We start from the raw sequence: 16,482 nt of genomic DNA on the forward strand, positions 1-16,482 counted from the left end.
AAACATATGTAAGATCTAGAGAAGATCGAATGAAAAATACCCACAATACCCTGTAATGTTATTTCCTGCTTAGCAACAAACAACATGGCAGACCAAGAAGAGAGGTAAATAATATTTAGCTATGTGAAATTATAAAGTTTTCGGCACGCAATCGTCATTGCATTACAGATTTCAATAATGTATTCGCTGTGTTTCACTGAAAAGAAATACATTCTCGTCATAAATCTTATTTTATTTAGCCGTTAATGGAACCGTCTTAAAATTCCTCAGTGAACAAAGAATAATTTTCAACTTTCGCTCTTTAGCAGTTATCCACTGAATATTTTATACTCCATTCGACCTGTCCTACGCTGTGTACTAAATGTAATAAACGAAGACGAGACGGTAACCAACCTTATCTGTGACTCTGTCTGCCCCCCACCCCTCTCCCACTATAAGAGGGTTGCAGAACAGCAATGGTAGTTGCATGTATATGATTGTATGAGATTAAAAGCTAACGTTATACTCAGCACTCTGTAATACATATATAGCTACATATGAATGTCATTTTAGTAAACTCAAAAAATTAATGGGAGTAATTCATGTACCCTTGGAGGACCAATATTGGTCAGGGTAATCAAATATATACCCTCGGATATCAACAAACCACCAAGAAATAAAATGTACCAGTTTTATCAACACAAATATATAATATTTTACCTTATCTTTGTACAACAAGTTGTCTATCAATTCGTTATTTACCTATCGCGGTACAGAAGATTTCTAACCACCGGTCACTAGGTGATGGCCGACACAATAGGGACCTATTTTCGTCAGGGGGGCTGCTTCGCTTACTACGCAAATTGAGGTCATTCCAAATAAATGATGAGCAGCAGGCACATGTGAGATCGTATTACAGCTGAAAATTTCTTGTAGTTACATCGATTTTAAATCTTTAAACCTATTGGTTATGGAAAGTGGCGAAAACCTCTATTTGCATAGAATAACGTTATGTTCACAACAGTACCGCACCAAAAATTTCAGGTAAGTTGAATCGTCAATATAATTTGTAATAACCCAAAAATTGGGCAATGAATCTTATGATCAGAAACGTGACTTCCGGTACTTTGTTGACATGCTGCTGATCAGTGCACACGGACAGTCAAATGCTGACAGTATTGTTTTGAAGTTTCATTTAAAATTGACTTAAGAAAATAGCTTCATTTTGGGGTATATTGCTACATTCACATTGTATTTATAAAATCACTTGGTTATAATACACACTCACTTTTAAGCAAGACCAATCTTCCTTGATCAAATCTGCTTTGGCAGACGACACTCTTTATGAAATCACGCAACAGTTCATGAGATATTAGCAAAATTGTAAACATGACGAAAACAGGTCCCTGACAAATTTAGGGCACTTGACCATACCATATGATACCTCATAACGTTTGTGCGGGACTAGTATCTCCAGTGGTGATGGAACGTAACTCTTTGTAATCTTCCCGCTGAAATAACGTTCTCCCACGATAACGTCATTTGACGCCATTCCATCTCCAATAGAAACAATAGTCCCGCACAAACGTTATCGGGTATCACGAGGTACATGTATGAGTCCCATTGTAAACCTGATATAATACTACTAGCAGTCGACCAGTTCTCGCAGAGTACCAATTCTCACCATTGCCTGTGTATCTACGTTTACCATGCAATTAACCTCAATAAAGTAAATTTTCAGATAAAAGATACTTCCATGTGGAACTCCACAAAAAAAATCTTAAAATTCATGTGTGTTTACACAAATTTATTCATGTGCTGGCGAGAATTGGTACTTGGCGAGATCTGGTTGCCTGCCAGTAGAGTAGCTGCACTTTATCACTTTGCTGGAGAATACTGGCAGGTTTTCAATTCCTACCTTATTGTGTATTGTATACATAAATTTCAATGATAAAGTCATCTTCTGTTTGAAAGCACTAAGTACCATGTAAGTCTCCACTTAACAACTAGTTTGAAAATTTCCAGGTAATCTTACAAATACACAATGTAACACATATGTGATGGAAAGAATTGTTATTGGGCAAGAATCCGTCGCTGACCAGCAGCTTGGTAGAGATAATTTATCAAACAGTTACACTCTGTTACTTTTTATAATCATTATTAAAAAAAACATATAATAAATCTTACTTTTTTCACAACAGACCACCTTCTGGGGAAAAACCTGGCCTCGAAAATGTTGTGTCCGATGCAACAGTAAAAGCTTTGCAAGAGGTGAGTACCATAAAGATTGTCAACACACACAATGTCATATTAACTGAAAAATTGGTAAGTGTTTACATTAATTGGCCTCTGAATTTGCAAAATGCTTTTTAAAATTTCCGACCAAAGGATTTGTTAGGTTGTATAGAATACAATAAAACTGAGAACATTCAATATTGTAATAACATCATGTTTGGTGTCTCACTCAATGATATTATGATTCGTCTATTGACAGTTTGACACTGGTGACATGGAACAGACAGCGGCTCCCGCTACACAACAAGAAACAACAGAGCCAGTCCGGCCTGCCTCAGGGAAGCCGGGATCTCGCCCCACTTCAGCCAGGCCAGGTATTGATAGATGACTTTTTATTGCATATATATATATTTGGGTCTAAATGGCACAAATAATGACACAAATAAAAATAAGCCAGAGATACCTCTTAATAGAATTTCACGGCCTTGTACTAGTGAATTAAAAGAGATATTTTTCATTCTGTTTTTGTTCTGCATTGTATAGGATCAAAAGCAGGTTCCCGTCCGACATCAGCCAAGCCTGCCTCTCCTGCTGGCAGCGGGAGAGCTTCAGCTACAGGAGAGAGACCACCTTCAGCCACACGGCCTGGTTCTGGACAGAAACCGCCATCTCAAATTGGCAGTCGTCCTACATCTGCTGCCAGACCGGCATCAAAGGCAGGGTCAAGGCCAACCAGTGCCAGATCTAAGTCACGACCAACTAGTGCTAAACGTAAGTTTATACAAGGAAATGTTTATGTGTTTTGTCAATTTTGTAAAGAGTATATTGTTTCCTTATCATTTTTGAATGGTGATATATCATTATAATTTGATGAAATTTTTAACTCTCCAGTATGATGTTTTGTTTACAGCTGAACCTGACCAGCAAGTAGAGACTGTTCAAGAACCACAAGTTCAAGGGGAAGAACTGGCTTCACCACAACATGGCCTTACAGCTCCTCCACAAACTGCAGAGGGTGAGAATCTTGTTTATGCCATGTATTATGAATTTGATTCATGTATATTTAGAATACAGATTTGAATTGGGATTAATATGAGTCCATCAGACAAAAGAATATTGACATGGTGAATTTTTGAACTTCTGTATTCAGGTGAAAATACTTGATTTTAATATTTTGAAAAGTAATTACTTCAGTTGGAACATTATTAAAATACATATGAATGGAACAAAACTTACCTATTATGTCAGTAAAACTGACATGAAGCCTAGTGGATGTCAATTATTAAAATACATATGAATGGAACAAAACTTACCTATTATGTCAGTAATATTGACATGAAGCCAAGTGGATGTCAATACCTTAGGGTATTAAGTGTGTATATACTGTATCAGGATATATGTACTGGTGATGGTTGGTATATAATATTTCATAATTGACATTTGATTAGGAGGACCTGGTGCCCCAGCTGAACCATTACCAACATACTCCTACGAGGCTCCAATGCCTCCATCACTACAGGCCCCAACCACAGACTATGGAGCTCTCACTCGCCATCCTATTGCTGCAGGTGGAGGTGACGGAGGTGATGGTGGCGATGGTGGGGGCGACAGTGATGGTGATGAGGATGATGAAGAAGAAATGGAGGATGTTGATGAAGGAGGATCTGAAGGAAGCGATGAGGAGGGAGATATGGTTGTCCTTGATCCTGACCATGTAAGCTTCAGTTAATATTGGTACATTTTGTATAATCAAATTAACCTGCCTTTATATAATAAGGTCAATTACAGACTCTTCACTCAAATGACCTTTTTTATACAGATGCAGTTCTGTTCCTGATTTTAATGTTTTGTTGGTCTTATCTATTGCTGGAGAAGTATCATACTATTTATTGGACACATCTGGAAAAAACCTGATGGCTCAAAAAGAAAATTTCAATAAAATATTTATCAAAATTGTTTTCATGGTTTTTAAACATGGAATGTATGTATTTACTTATGATAATTATAGCCTATACATTTTATAAAATTTGATTCTAATGACACGATTTGTACATTATTTCAGCCATTGATGCAAAGGTTCCAAAATGCTTTGAAATCCCACCTGAACAAACAAAATGAGAAAGTATCCTTGGAGCTGAGAGAACTGGTAAGTATTTATAACTTTGTCCATATTTCACTAATAAATCAAGAGCCTATCTTGAAATTCTTACTTTTGTGAAGTATAAAAAAAAACAATTTTCTAGGGACCCAGTAGGTGAAATAGAGTAAGTTTGATATTAAACCAATTCCAGCTAATGAAATATTCAGATGAATCATGCAGAATTCAATAAAATATTTTACATCTAAGTATAAGTTTACTTATCATGATGAAGGTAATTTGTAGTAGTTACTGGTTTGACACATACTAAGTGTTTGTGTTTTATTTTATAGGAAGAGGCATTAAGGAATCGTAAGAAAGAGAGAGAAGATCTTGGAGTGGAGTTGTATGGTGTCCAGCAGGAACTGGCACGTTACCAGATGATGTTGGAGAAAAACCATGATGAATACTCCCAACTAGCTCAAGCACGAATTCAGGAAGAGCAACAGCTCCTGGATGTTAGATCAATGTACAAAGATTCTCAGACAACCGTCAACAAGGAGAAAAAGAAATGTGTGTATTATGAATGATGTCTGATTTCTTTCCAATATTAAAACAACTTAATTCAAGAATAAAATCATATCAATGACATCTTTGTCCTCCACATATTCTGAGCTCCAGAATAAAATGAAAAATACTATCCATCTGTTTGTATTTAACTACCAGAAGTTTGTTTTGTTCTACACGTATTCTTAGCTATACAGAGTGTAAAAGTTTATAGCTGTATTGTCCATCTATTTTATTTGATATACCATCTAGTCTCCCATATATTCAGAGCTGCAGAGTATAAGGTTAATAAGTGTATTGTCTCTATATGATGATACATGTTTTGTCCTCCACAGATTCTGAACTCCAGAGTGAAGTGGAGAACCTAGCCCTTCGTCTGTTTTACATGCAAAATGCAAAGGAAGATGTGAGGTCTGATATTGCTATAATGAGAAGGGCAGCTGAGAAAGCAGAGACTGAAGTAGCCAAGTCAGAGATAGAAAAACAAAAACAGGTAAACAAAGATTCCGTATGTATGGAATAAAAACCTAAACATAGTCAATATTTATCAATATCACATTGTTATTGAAGATTTCTCACAGCAATGAAATATCAAATAAAAGTGATATAAAATGTTAATTATCTAGTTTTGATGCTAAAAATTAGGAAATTATTAGAAATACCTTGGACATATTTTTACAATCAATATATATGTTAGAATTTCCTGTACCATAATCGGCTAGTACATAATTAAAAGGTCCTGGACATGTATTCCTGTGACCCAGTTTAAGCTGTTACACCCAGGGGTTGAATTTTATGATTAATGATAACTATGATAAGGAAAACTCTTAGGATATCACTAACAGATAGAGTTCATTTTATCACTGATGGCGATAAATGGTTGTTTGACTGTTGTAGGATTTGTTTGTTGATCGTCTGGTAGAGAGAGTTGACAAACTGAAGGAGGAGATTGCCATGTACGAGGCTCAGATCACAGCACAGACTGAAGAAACATTGGCAGCCAAAGAGGCTCTTACTGAAGCTCATATGGAGATAGAGGTAATTATCGCAGAATATCGCGGATGTTATACAGTGTGGATAAGTATAATTTAGTAATACTTGCCAATTGTAAATTTTTGTTTAAAATATGTACGTTCAGTCTGAGGAATGTTCAGCTAAGTGTAGAACAGTGAAAATTCAGAATACAAGTGTTGAAAATTGTGGCACTGAGACTTGCACAGTGTGATAATTGTACATTTGATAACTATACATTACAGGCGATTGGTCTTGAGAAGAAGCAGCTTTTCCAACAGTGGAACAGTTCACTGATTGGGATGAGGAGGAGAGATGAAGCTCATTCTGCCATGCAGGAAGCTTTAGAGTAAGTTTGATCAATTACAATAGGGAAAGGGGAGATAATTCATATGCTAGAAATATTATGGAGCTATATCAAATCAGTGTAAAAAATGTTTAAAGTGCAAAAGGACTTTCTAACAATACGATACAATAAACCAAACACAAGATTCACTAATGATATTTTATCATTTTGCAACTCATCAGGGAAACTAAAATTTAATCATTTAAATTCAAAGGGTATTGAAAAGGCACATTTTTAGCAATCATTGATTTTTATTGTACATTCCTATAGCCAACTCTAGGTACAATATATCAATAATTCAAATACAAACTTTTAGCATTTTAATCATGTTTTTACATTTCTGTTAAATTTGAAATCATGTTTTCATGTCACTGTGTATCTTTCAGGCAACAACAACAAAAAGTATTATCTCTTGAAACTGAAATTGAAGGATATAAGAAGTCAATTTTCAAGGAACAAGAGCAGAATGAGAAATTAACTTTGATATTGAATAAGACAGAAAGAGACATTGAGACAGTGAGAAAACTACTCAGTCAGTCCCAGGCCAAACACGATGCTCTCAAGGCAGAATATGCGACATATACACGCATGTTACACGAGACTGAGCAGGCACTCAACCGTGCAGTTACGGTATGCAGATAACATTTGTTTTAACATTTTTCTTGCCATCTTTAATATTTACCTTGGAAAGCTGAAATAATGTTTTGAATTTTGTACAATGATAGGTTTTTAAAGACACGTGTTCACAAATAGATATTAATGCAAAATGAATGTGTAAATAGCAAATGTCTTTTTACTCTGCAAGTTTATTTACCAGTATTTTAGCATTTGTCTTTTTCCATTGGAAAAAAATGAGGTGTTAATTAATATACCAGTCTGAGATAGTTATGAATGCAATCTGCAATAAAAAGTAAACATGTCAGCTATTATATAAGTTATGGATTGGTACATGCTAGCTATCAAATATACTTGTATGGTATAATAATATTTTAAACTTCCTGTACAGGTATGCTGTTATTATGACATCACATCAGCTTTATCATATACACGTCTGTTTCAGTCCCAAATAATGTAACATTTTAATCAATATCTGATGTGAATTTTGTAGGACAAGACACTTCGTATGAATGAGCTGAACGCCCTCAGAAAGCAGATAGAACGAGAATACTTGGAGAAAGTTCAGCTAGAGGACGCCATTATGGAGAAGATGAGAAGTCAGCTGACCATGGACAAAGCTTCTCAGTACACTCGTAAACTCACCTCTAAAAAGAGGGAACTCACCAAACAACTTGTAAGTAAAAACAGGCCTTATTTACTGAAAAAGAATTACCTCCCCTTTATCTCAACATGCTTGCAATTAGAACATTAAAACCTTCTACATTTGAGCAATAATAAGTAGCTTTTTTTATTCTTTTCAAATACTTTTAAATCAATTTTATTACCATTCTTTGTCAATGCAGATGCTTTTGTTCTATATATTTTTCAGCATTTCAGTAACCAAAACACTTTTTTTTTTTATAAAATAAGTAAATATTTTAATGAAATGATAGTTAAGAATAAGTTTCAAATACATTTGAAGCTCATTGAGTCCAAATACTACTATATTATGTTTGTATCAGTTTGCGAAAGTTTTCTATAAAGTGAATTACTATTGATTTATGTCTTTTCTATTTGCAGGAGACACAAATGGCAGAAGTAGAAAACACAATATCATCAGAAACATTAGAAATTTCGAATGTCCAGACAAGAGTTGAAAGACTCGACAAAATCATGAGAGGGTTGGACGATGAAATCGGTGCTAAAAATGACATCATCAATCGAAGTGAGGCTGAGATTGTAAAACGAAATGCAATTATTGAAAGGAAGCAGAATATTATCGATCAGTACAACAAAAAACTGGAGGTTCTAATCAGCAATGCTGGGGTAAGTCAGGATCATAGCAGGTCTCAAATACTTCCTGTGCACACTTTTTGAAACAGTCTCATTCTTAGTGTTAAGCTAAGTATCTGATTTCAAGCAATTTAATACATTTTTCTTCCTCTGATGACTGTAGATCAGGAATAACAAAGGAATAATTTTTTTCAGTTATCCTGTCATAAATTTAATGTTGTAGGTCTCTCTGGTCAAAAATATTTGAATTATTGTAAATACATCTTTTGGAGGATATTGATGATCTTCCATCTCCTTGAATATTGATGTTTCTTTAATCTTATTGTACCCCTTTTCTAGGGTGTCGAGCTTGGACCACTGGAGATAAATTTCAAGGTCTCTCTGGTCAAAAATATTTGAATTAGCCTAAATACATCTTTTGGAGGATATTGATGATCTTCCATCTCCTTGAATATTGATGTTTCTTTAATCTTATTGTACCCCTTTTCTAGGGTGTCGAGCTTGGACCACTGGAGATCAACATCAATTCGCTACAGAAATCTATTGAGGCCCGTCTTCAAGAGATCGCGGAACTACAACAGCTTTGGCTCCGACAACAGACAGAACTAGTCCATCTAACCAAGGAGAAGGATAGCCAATCACAATCTGTTGAAAAACTGAAGAAACAGTTGACAATATTGTCTCAGAAAAAGATCAGAACACAAGGCAAGATTTGATACAATTTAGAATAATTCACCGCTGTTGTTTTCAGTACTCAATAGCATGTGGTTTAATATACAGATTTACATGAGAAAATGATCTATTGTACTAAAGATGTGACAAGGTCTAATTTTCTTTGAAATTTTTTGAAGTGATATTTTATTAATAGTTAGATGAATAAAAAAATTATTCAAAAACTAAAAAATATAAATATAAATAAATTTTTATGCATACTAATCAGTATTTACCATTGCCGAAGATTGTTTGATTAATGTTTAAATATCTTTTTTTACAGGAAATATAGACGAGGAAAGACGGGAGACCTATGATATCGAACGTAACATCACCAACATGCAAAACGACATGATTAAACTGAACCAACTGCTCCACAAGGAAACCAACATTCAGACCAACTTGCAACAGGATAATATCCTGCTGGAGCAAGACTTTATCAGGGCACTCAAGGTATGACCTCTCAATAGGCTTATTGGGTACTTCTCTACCAATAAGTCAGTATCATGTAATAAGCATTGAGCTTGCATAAAACCTATTAATATGTGTTATCCTTGTGCTTATTGCAGGATAATTACAGTTTCTCCAGTCTGGTAGAATGATGACTTCCTTCCATAGATTTGTTTAAAAGGTCCAGTTATTGATTTGTTTACTTATTATTTGTGATAAGGAGTATAACTGAAGGATAGATAAACAGTGTTTTTACCATTATGTTTCAGGAAGCTGAACTAGACTCAATTGAGAAACAGGCTAATCTGGACTCCATCAAGGAGGAGAAGGAAAGACTGCTAAACAGTCTTGTCGAGGCGGAGTATGTATTACATTTCACTATAATATCAATTCTTTCAACTCGGGTGATTCAAAGTTTATGCTTAACTATATGAATATAGATTTTTTTAAATGGATATTTAACAGTTCACCATGAGGCTGCAATCATCTGCAAAATAAGAATATTTCTTTTCGTGGTCCCAAGGAGAGATTCAAGATTTCTTCTTGCCCAAATAAATGATCCACCACTAACTCCATCTTTTAATTTGATAAACATTTTTGCAATGAAAGTCGTTAATTTTAACTTACCTCCTTTGTAGACGCCAGATAATGTTATGGGAGAAGAAAACCCAGTTGGCACGTGAGACTCGGGCAGCGGTGGACTCTGAGGTCGGACAAGGCGAGATCAAGGCTATGAATGCTGAGATTCACCGTATGACAGTACGTCACACACAGCTGATGAAACAACAAGAGAAAATGATCCAGGAAATGGAGAAAGCAGTATCACGGTAATCACTTTGTCATGTGTTTTATCTATTGTTTCTAGACTTAGTATTAAGGGGTATGAATCAGTGTAGTAGCTGAGAGCAACATCTCTAACAGCATATTGGAGACCTGTCAAATGGTGTCAAGAACAAAAAGAATAAATAAAGTCTTCTCAAAAAACACATCTATGACAATTTAAACCAGATATTGATTTGTTGAAATATCACAATTGTTTGGTAAATAAAGTCTTTACATGTGTGTACATAATGATAGATAAGAGAGAAAGATGAATCCATTCTCTGACTGTTTTTAAAATGATAATTTGATGGTGATAAAACACGATTGTGTTAAACAGGAGAGACACAATTGTCACACGAGGAGATGCTCAACAGAAAACAAATAAGAATGTGCTTACAAAAGGAACATTCGAACGACAGATGGCTGAACTGAGAAAGAAAATCAAACATACAATCCAGGTACATTGTTTGTTATATATTTGATGTATATGGAACAATGTTACTTTGAAATGGCAATAAAATAGTAATTAAATTGATAGAAATTTTATAGACTCTTGCATTTGAAGTTTTCTGGCATTCTCTCTTTTTGCCCATGTAAACATTTTGTTAATCTTATGTGTGAAATTTTGGGGCTGCGGTGGCTGAGTAGTTAGTGTCCCGACAGATTACCACTTGGCCTTCACCTCTGGGTTGTGAGTTGGAATCCCAAGTGAAGCATTTGCCAAATACTGACCACTATCAGTGGTTTTAGTTTTACTCTTGGTACTGACTTTACTCCACCACTTATACCAGGCACATTTTTTAATAACCCAGCATGGTGACAGTCATTGGAACATATCCGCTCTGGTCATTCACTGATCAATCCCACTTCTCGTCATTGCTCTAGACTAATTCAGTTTGAAATATCTGTTTCTCCAGGAGGCCAATTCATGTGATGGTGAAATCCAAGAGTTACGTGATCATCAGTTGGAGTTGAGTAGTCAGTTAGAACAGAATCAAGTCAATGTACAGCAACTCCAAGGAGCCTCAGACTCCATGGATGGGGAAATCGAAGGACTCCTCGAAGTCAAACAGAAGGTAAATATTTTTCATCAAAACTAATAATGTACCATTTGTCACGACAACCTATATCTAATAGTAGATTCACTTACTTGGTGTCATCAGTGAAACAAATAAATGCTGGTTCTTGAGAAACACCTGGTCTGATTCTCAATTTGGCTGGTATTCAGTTTGTAATATTAACAATATTTTGAGTTGGAATTTTGCTAACTATATGCATCGCTTACCTTTATTGATGTTGATGTATATCTGTTACAGAACATGACTGAGATTCTAGAGAAACAACAGAAAACAAAATACTTCCAGCAGGCCAAGGACGGGAAGTACACAATGTTGTGTAAGTCAGAATCATCACTGGAGAATGAGAGTACGAAGCAGGTGGACCGAATGCAAGCCCTTAGTGCTATAGTGGATAGACTGAACCAGGAGTTCCCTCATGTACAACCTGCCATGCGTCGGGTCACATTGGCCCTCAGTGCTCGCACAGAGAGTAACGAAGGCTAGGTGTGCATTATAGTCAATAAATTGGTTGATATCTCCTAATTTCATTCCAGTTGCTAAAATGTCTTTCATAATACATTCCACTCTCTTAGGTTTGGTGAGTTTCACTAATTATTATTGCTGAAATATATTTCATACATCTTCATGTTCATAAACAGTTCTCTGTATCTACTTAACAGGAAACTTAAAAAAGTTCTTCTTTTATTTTAAAAAGCAAAATAAATCATCTCTTTATATTTTAATCATAAATAGAAAACAAAATGAATATATAGAAGAGTATGCTATTTAGAATTATTGATACATATCGTATGTATAAGATATCAGCTGAGACATTTTACTGGGAAAGTTGTACCACTGAGCTGTATGTATTTCCCATTGGTTAAGAAATCCTTATGACTGTGATAAAAAAACCTCTAATTTTAAAATCACAAAAAATGTTAAAAGTTGTGAAATATTGTCGCTTTTTGTAAATGTATATATACTGTTTGTTGTAAATGTGAATTTTGTATAAAGCTTAACTTATGAAAATATATGAATTAAATCTTGTCTATGTATTTGAAGACTTTGAATTGTGTTTTGATAGAACATTGATTATTGAAGGCAAAACCATGTGACGAAATATAATAGACAACATTAACAATAATGTGTAACAATGCTCAAACATATGGCCAATCAATATACCGTATTCGACCCAATAAGCGCCCAGGGCGCTTAAAAAAATGATAAAAATGAAAAGGTGCTAATGAGTCAAAATTATTGCAAATTTATACCGTAGTTTTGGTCCTTATTTGTGCCTGAGCAATTGAAATTGAGGCCTCAAAAAGGGGGAGGAGCGCTTTTAGGGACATGGGCGCTTATTGGGTCGAATACGGTATGTCTTAATCAAAGTCTTGTTTTAGGAACTAAGGTCATTAAAGAATTTTTAATGACACAAACCTCCGACGTTGACGTCACATTAGAAACATTGACGTTGCTATTGATTAAAGAAAGAATCCCTTGAAAAATCACTAGAATTGTACATTTAAACACACTTTATTTTATCAAATAGATTATAAAATTAATTGTAAGCATTGATGTCACTATTTTTTTTTTAATTTTTTTTTTTAAATCGAGGTATGAAAAAGAAAAGAAAATGCAAACTTTGTGAAATTTCTCACAAAAGTCTCATAACCGATAAAATTTCAAATAGTGACATTGGTGGTGAGTGCATATGTTTTAGGGGACAGGTATATTCAGTTGCATTCTCGATACTCTAGGGGTTCCGATCTCTCATAGTAAAACTGGAGGCAACTGGAAAGAACAGGTAATTTAGTCCTTTGATGTACATCAAAAGAACCGTATAACGGCACACTGTGGTTGACTGTGTGGCTTTGAAGTTGGGCGTCGCTCTCTCTGTAGTCTTCAAAGGAAATCTTTGCAGGCCTGTGATTGGTCAGATATTTTCTTCTGAACTGCCTTCAGTTTTACTATGAGATAGTCCAGGGTGTAGAGATCGTATGTGATCGGAACCCCTGGAGTATCGAGGATGATTCAGTTGTAAACCCCTGTAAAAGTGGAATTTAGCTTGTGTACTAGTAAAACAAAACAAAAAATCTCCAGGTTTTGAATGTCTGATTTTCGAAAACCTGGTAAAATTGCTTAGTTTGATGTATATATGTTTCTGATATAGGGCCGTGTAGTAACAAACGCTGAAATATTTGACTACGGGATGGTAGCAAACATGTGACAAAAACAAAATGTCAGCATATATGATATTATTACGGTATGGAAACAATGGCTTTTAACCATAACAAGGTTATAGTACCACGTCATATCACAGGGATCTGAGAATTAGTTACATATTATATAATCATGGACCCACCAGAGTGTCCTAAGACCATTTCTAGACGTTTAAGAGGTCTAGAAAAAAAAACGGTAAAAATCATACTCTACATGGTACTATATACGAGAAGGATGGAAACTCACAGACTCAAAATTTCTAACCCGCCTACCTTTAGCGGCTATAAAAACACATTTCTAGCACATCGTCATAAAAACGGTTACTACCGTTGGAAAGAGCGATCATTTTCCTTTCAATCTAAACAAAGTGCCGTCATAAGCCCCATTATGACAAACATCTTGAAAATCATCTAATTAAAATTCATACTGTCTGTGTGTCCGATATAATATGTATGAGCTAGGCTTCGGCTGCAATTTCATTGGCATGAGAAGGTGTGGATCAGTACCAGAGTCGAGTTTCACGAACATTAGGTAATTCAATAACTCAACATCCTCCATACGGAAGCGTTACAGATGTCTCGGATTTCACTTTAACGTCTGTAACGCTTTCCCATGGAGAATTTTTAGTTATGCGTCCAGGATAAAACTGCGTAAAAAATGTCATTATCATTGCCATAGACGAAAATTTTGGTATGTTATTTTCTCTTCAGTTATCTATTGTAAACCAAAAGGTTTGGTGAATTAAGTCGTGAAAATCAGACAAATGGACAGACAAACGTGTCTGATGCCTGAACATAGATTTAATACAACACAGAACTTCTACACTGAAAAGTTCTTGTTGTATGCCTTATGTATATATGTTTAGAAGAAAACGTGTCTGCAGAAATTATTTTACAATTAATAATAAATGCTGGGAGAGGACATGAACAATAGAAAGTTATTGCATGCGACGCACGCATCATTACGTTCGCACGAAATAGATATTGCGTTCAAACGCAGCAACTCTGGTTGCAGTATAAATTCTGCTTCGTTATTATGATTTATATACCATAAAGCCCATTATTACCGTATGATTACATTTGTTACACATACCATTAGCTGTAACAGTTATACCTCAAGGCCATGAGACCTTTGAAGGCTTTGTATAATTGTAAATTTTGATTGATGGGCTATGTTGTCACGTCCTTGTTCCTGTTTCTTGCCCCAAACGGAAATATGGAGAGTCCAATATCCTGCTTAATTTTAGTACGACCCTCAGAAACGTAGATGGTGCACGTGTATAGACTATAGTACATATACACTTTCCGGTCCAATGTATATTTCCGCAAAATTTAATCTCCTTTAATACTATGCTTTCAACGCTTCCAATCAGCCACAGTGAGATTCATGAATACTGATGGTGTATTTATTGATCGCATTTAAACAACCAAAAAATTATCATGACTTATACAAAACGACTTTGACCATACATGTACATCTACACCTAATCCTTTGTTTGATTCTTTTTTTAATTAAATTCATTAGTCATCTGTTTAGTAAAAAAAAAATACTCAATAAAACAAGTTCTGAAAATTAGTTGAATAGGAACTGATTTCCTCTTGACAAAATTCAATATTGCTACGTTTCAATTACTCTAGGCGTCTGACTTTGGATTGCAATAATGGAGAGGACGTGTATGTCCCTATGCTATTTTTTCTCTACTGTTTTAAATAAACATGTGCGTGGTGTAATACTATATTAATAGCAAAACGACGCTATATCAACGAAATATCTTTATTATTATCACAACATATACGTACTTTAATTGCACAACACACACGTCAGCGTTACATTGATTTGAATAATTATATAGTTTCAGATCAGAGGATTCGAGGACATGAATAATGCATATCAATAATGAATTCCAATCGATTGATTGATTTCATTTAGTTATTGATACATTACAGTCTAGACACCTCATTGTTTGTATATAGATATTAGATATCCATCACGATTGTATAGAACTGAACACCTCAGTGTTGGGTACACCTGAGTCAGAGGTACCTGTCATTTCATGTCTGGTGGGATCGTGAAAACACTGATAAAACATGGCTCGACATTGTTGATTGATCTGTATTGACTAATGGCAGTTTGTACACAATGACCAGTACGGCCGCCACGTGTCCAGACTGACCGTTACCTGTGAAGCGGTTTGTAATGACGCCCCAGGCTGTGTTAGGGTGTTTCATTATCTAATCTGTACCCTCGGGGCACCTAACTGTCAGTAACGGTCAACATGTGTCCTGAGTGTTCAGTCAGGTGTGACCAACTTCGGAATGACCAACTACAGACGTGAAATATCCCTTTATAGTTTTAATTAACGAGTCATTACTGTGTTTTCTCGAGCTCTGTCGGGTGGTGTGAAAACACTCCAAATTATACCTTGATGACAGTACAAAAGACAAGTGATTAATTTTAAAACTAGAAAAAGAGGTTATTCTGGTCCTTTCTTTTAATGAATAACACCAAAATGTCGACTGAACTAGTTGTTATTATTCTTTAAATTTATTTTTAAGACAACATAATGTACATAAATAACCGGGGTTTTTTCCTCATCAACATTAGAATTTATAGAATGAATATATCTGCTATATCTTTCTTGTTTAGTTGCGTCTTATTATGATGTCTTGTTTTGTACTGATGAAGAATAGAGTAAACTGACATTAATGATATGATAGTTTCAGTGGCTTCACGCACTTTAAAAAGATCGATTGTATTCGAAGACCACGATCAAGTATCTGCCATTAATTCATGCAGAGATAGATAAATAATCGGTATATTCCCTTTCAATATCTTAATATCGTATAAAAAGTATATCCATTTTCTAACGATAATCTGCTATCATGTATATACCAATTGCTGAATTAGAGTACAAAGAACTTTCTTCTTTGAACCTAATTAGTCGTATACTGATGAAATTAACGCCTTCATGTAAACACATATGTTGCACAAAGTTTATAAAATAGCATACCCTATACGATAATCAGATATAGGCACGCTATCATTTTTCTCTGCTTCAACTACACAAAAACTTTCAAAATAGAAAAAATGGTTGGACAAAGATAGGAAATACCAAA

At 35.0% G+C, this 16,482-nt stretch overlaps 1 protein-coding gene across 1 annotated transcript; it reads left to right on the plus strand.

The window, feature by feature from the left end:
* The first annotated feature begins 51 nt into the window (after positions 1-51).
* On the plus strand, positions 52-12,201 carry LOC138323237 (coiled-coil domain-containing protein 40-like). Its single transcript, XM_069267667.1, has 21 exons — positions 52-104; positions 2,181-2,250; positions 2,474-2,588; positions 2,758-2,985; positions 3,125-3,229; positions 3,663-3,928; positions 4,277-4,360; positions 4,645-4,864; positions 5,194-5,351; positions 5,756-5,896; positions 6,115-6,218; positions 6,602-6,845; positions 7,324-7,506; positions 7,893-8,138; positions 8,597-8,810; positions 9,100-9,269; positions 9,536-9,627; positions 9,905-10,093; positions 10,426-10,546; positions 11,006-11,164; positions 11,405-12,201. The coding sequence occupies exons 1-21, from the start codon at positions 85-87 to the stop codon at positions 11,648-11,650; spliced, it is 3,375 nt and encodes a 1,124-aa protein (XP_069123768.1). The 5' UTR covers positions 52-84; the 3' UTR covers positions 11,651-12,201.
* The last annotated feature ends 4,281 nt before the right edge of the window (positions 12,202-16,482 follow it).

Source organism: Argopecten irradians, chromosome 5, assembly GCF_041381155.1.
Source record: "Argopecten irradians isolate NY chromosome 5, Ai_NY, whole genome shotgun sequence".
Taxonomy (NCBI): Eukaryota; Metazoa; Mollusca; class Bivalvia; order Pectinida; family Pectinidae; genus Argopecten; species Argopecten irradians.

Excerpts from the sequence above, each read along its gene's own strand:
- LOC138323237 (XM_069267667.1), top strand. The coding sequence starts at position 85 with ATGGCAGACCAAGAAGAGAG. Across the intron at positions 5,352-5,755 it reads AGATAGAAAAACAAAAACAG|GATTTGTTTGTTGATCGTCT; the intron begins GTAAACAAAGAT and ends TGACTGTTGTAG. Across the intron at positions 10,547-11,005 it reads AAATCAAACATACAATCCAG|GAGGCCAATTCATGTGATGG; the intron begins GTACATTGTTTG and ends CTGTTTCTCCAG.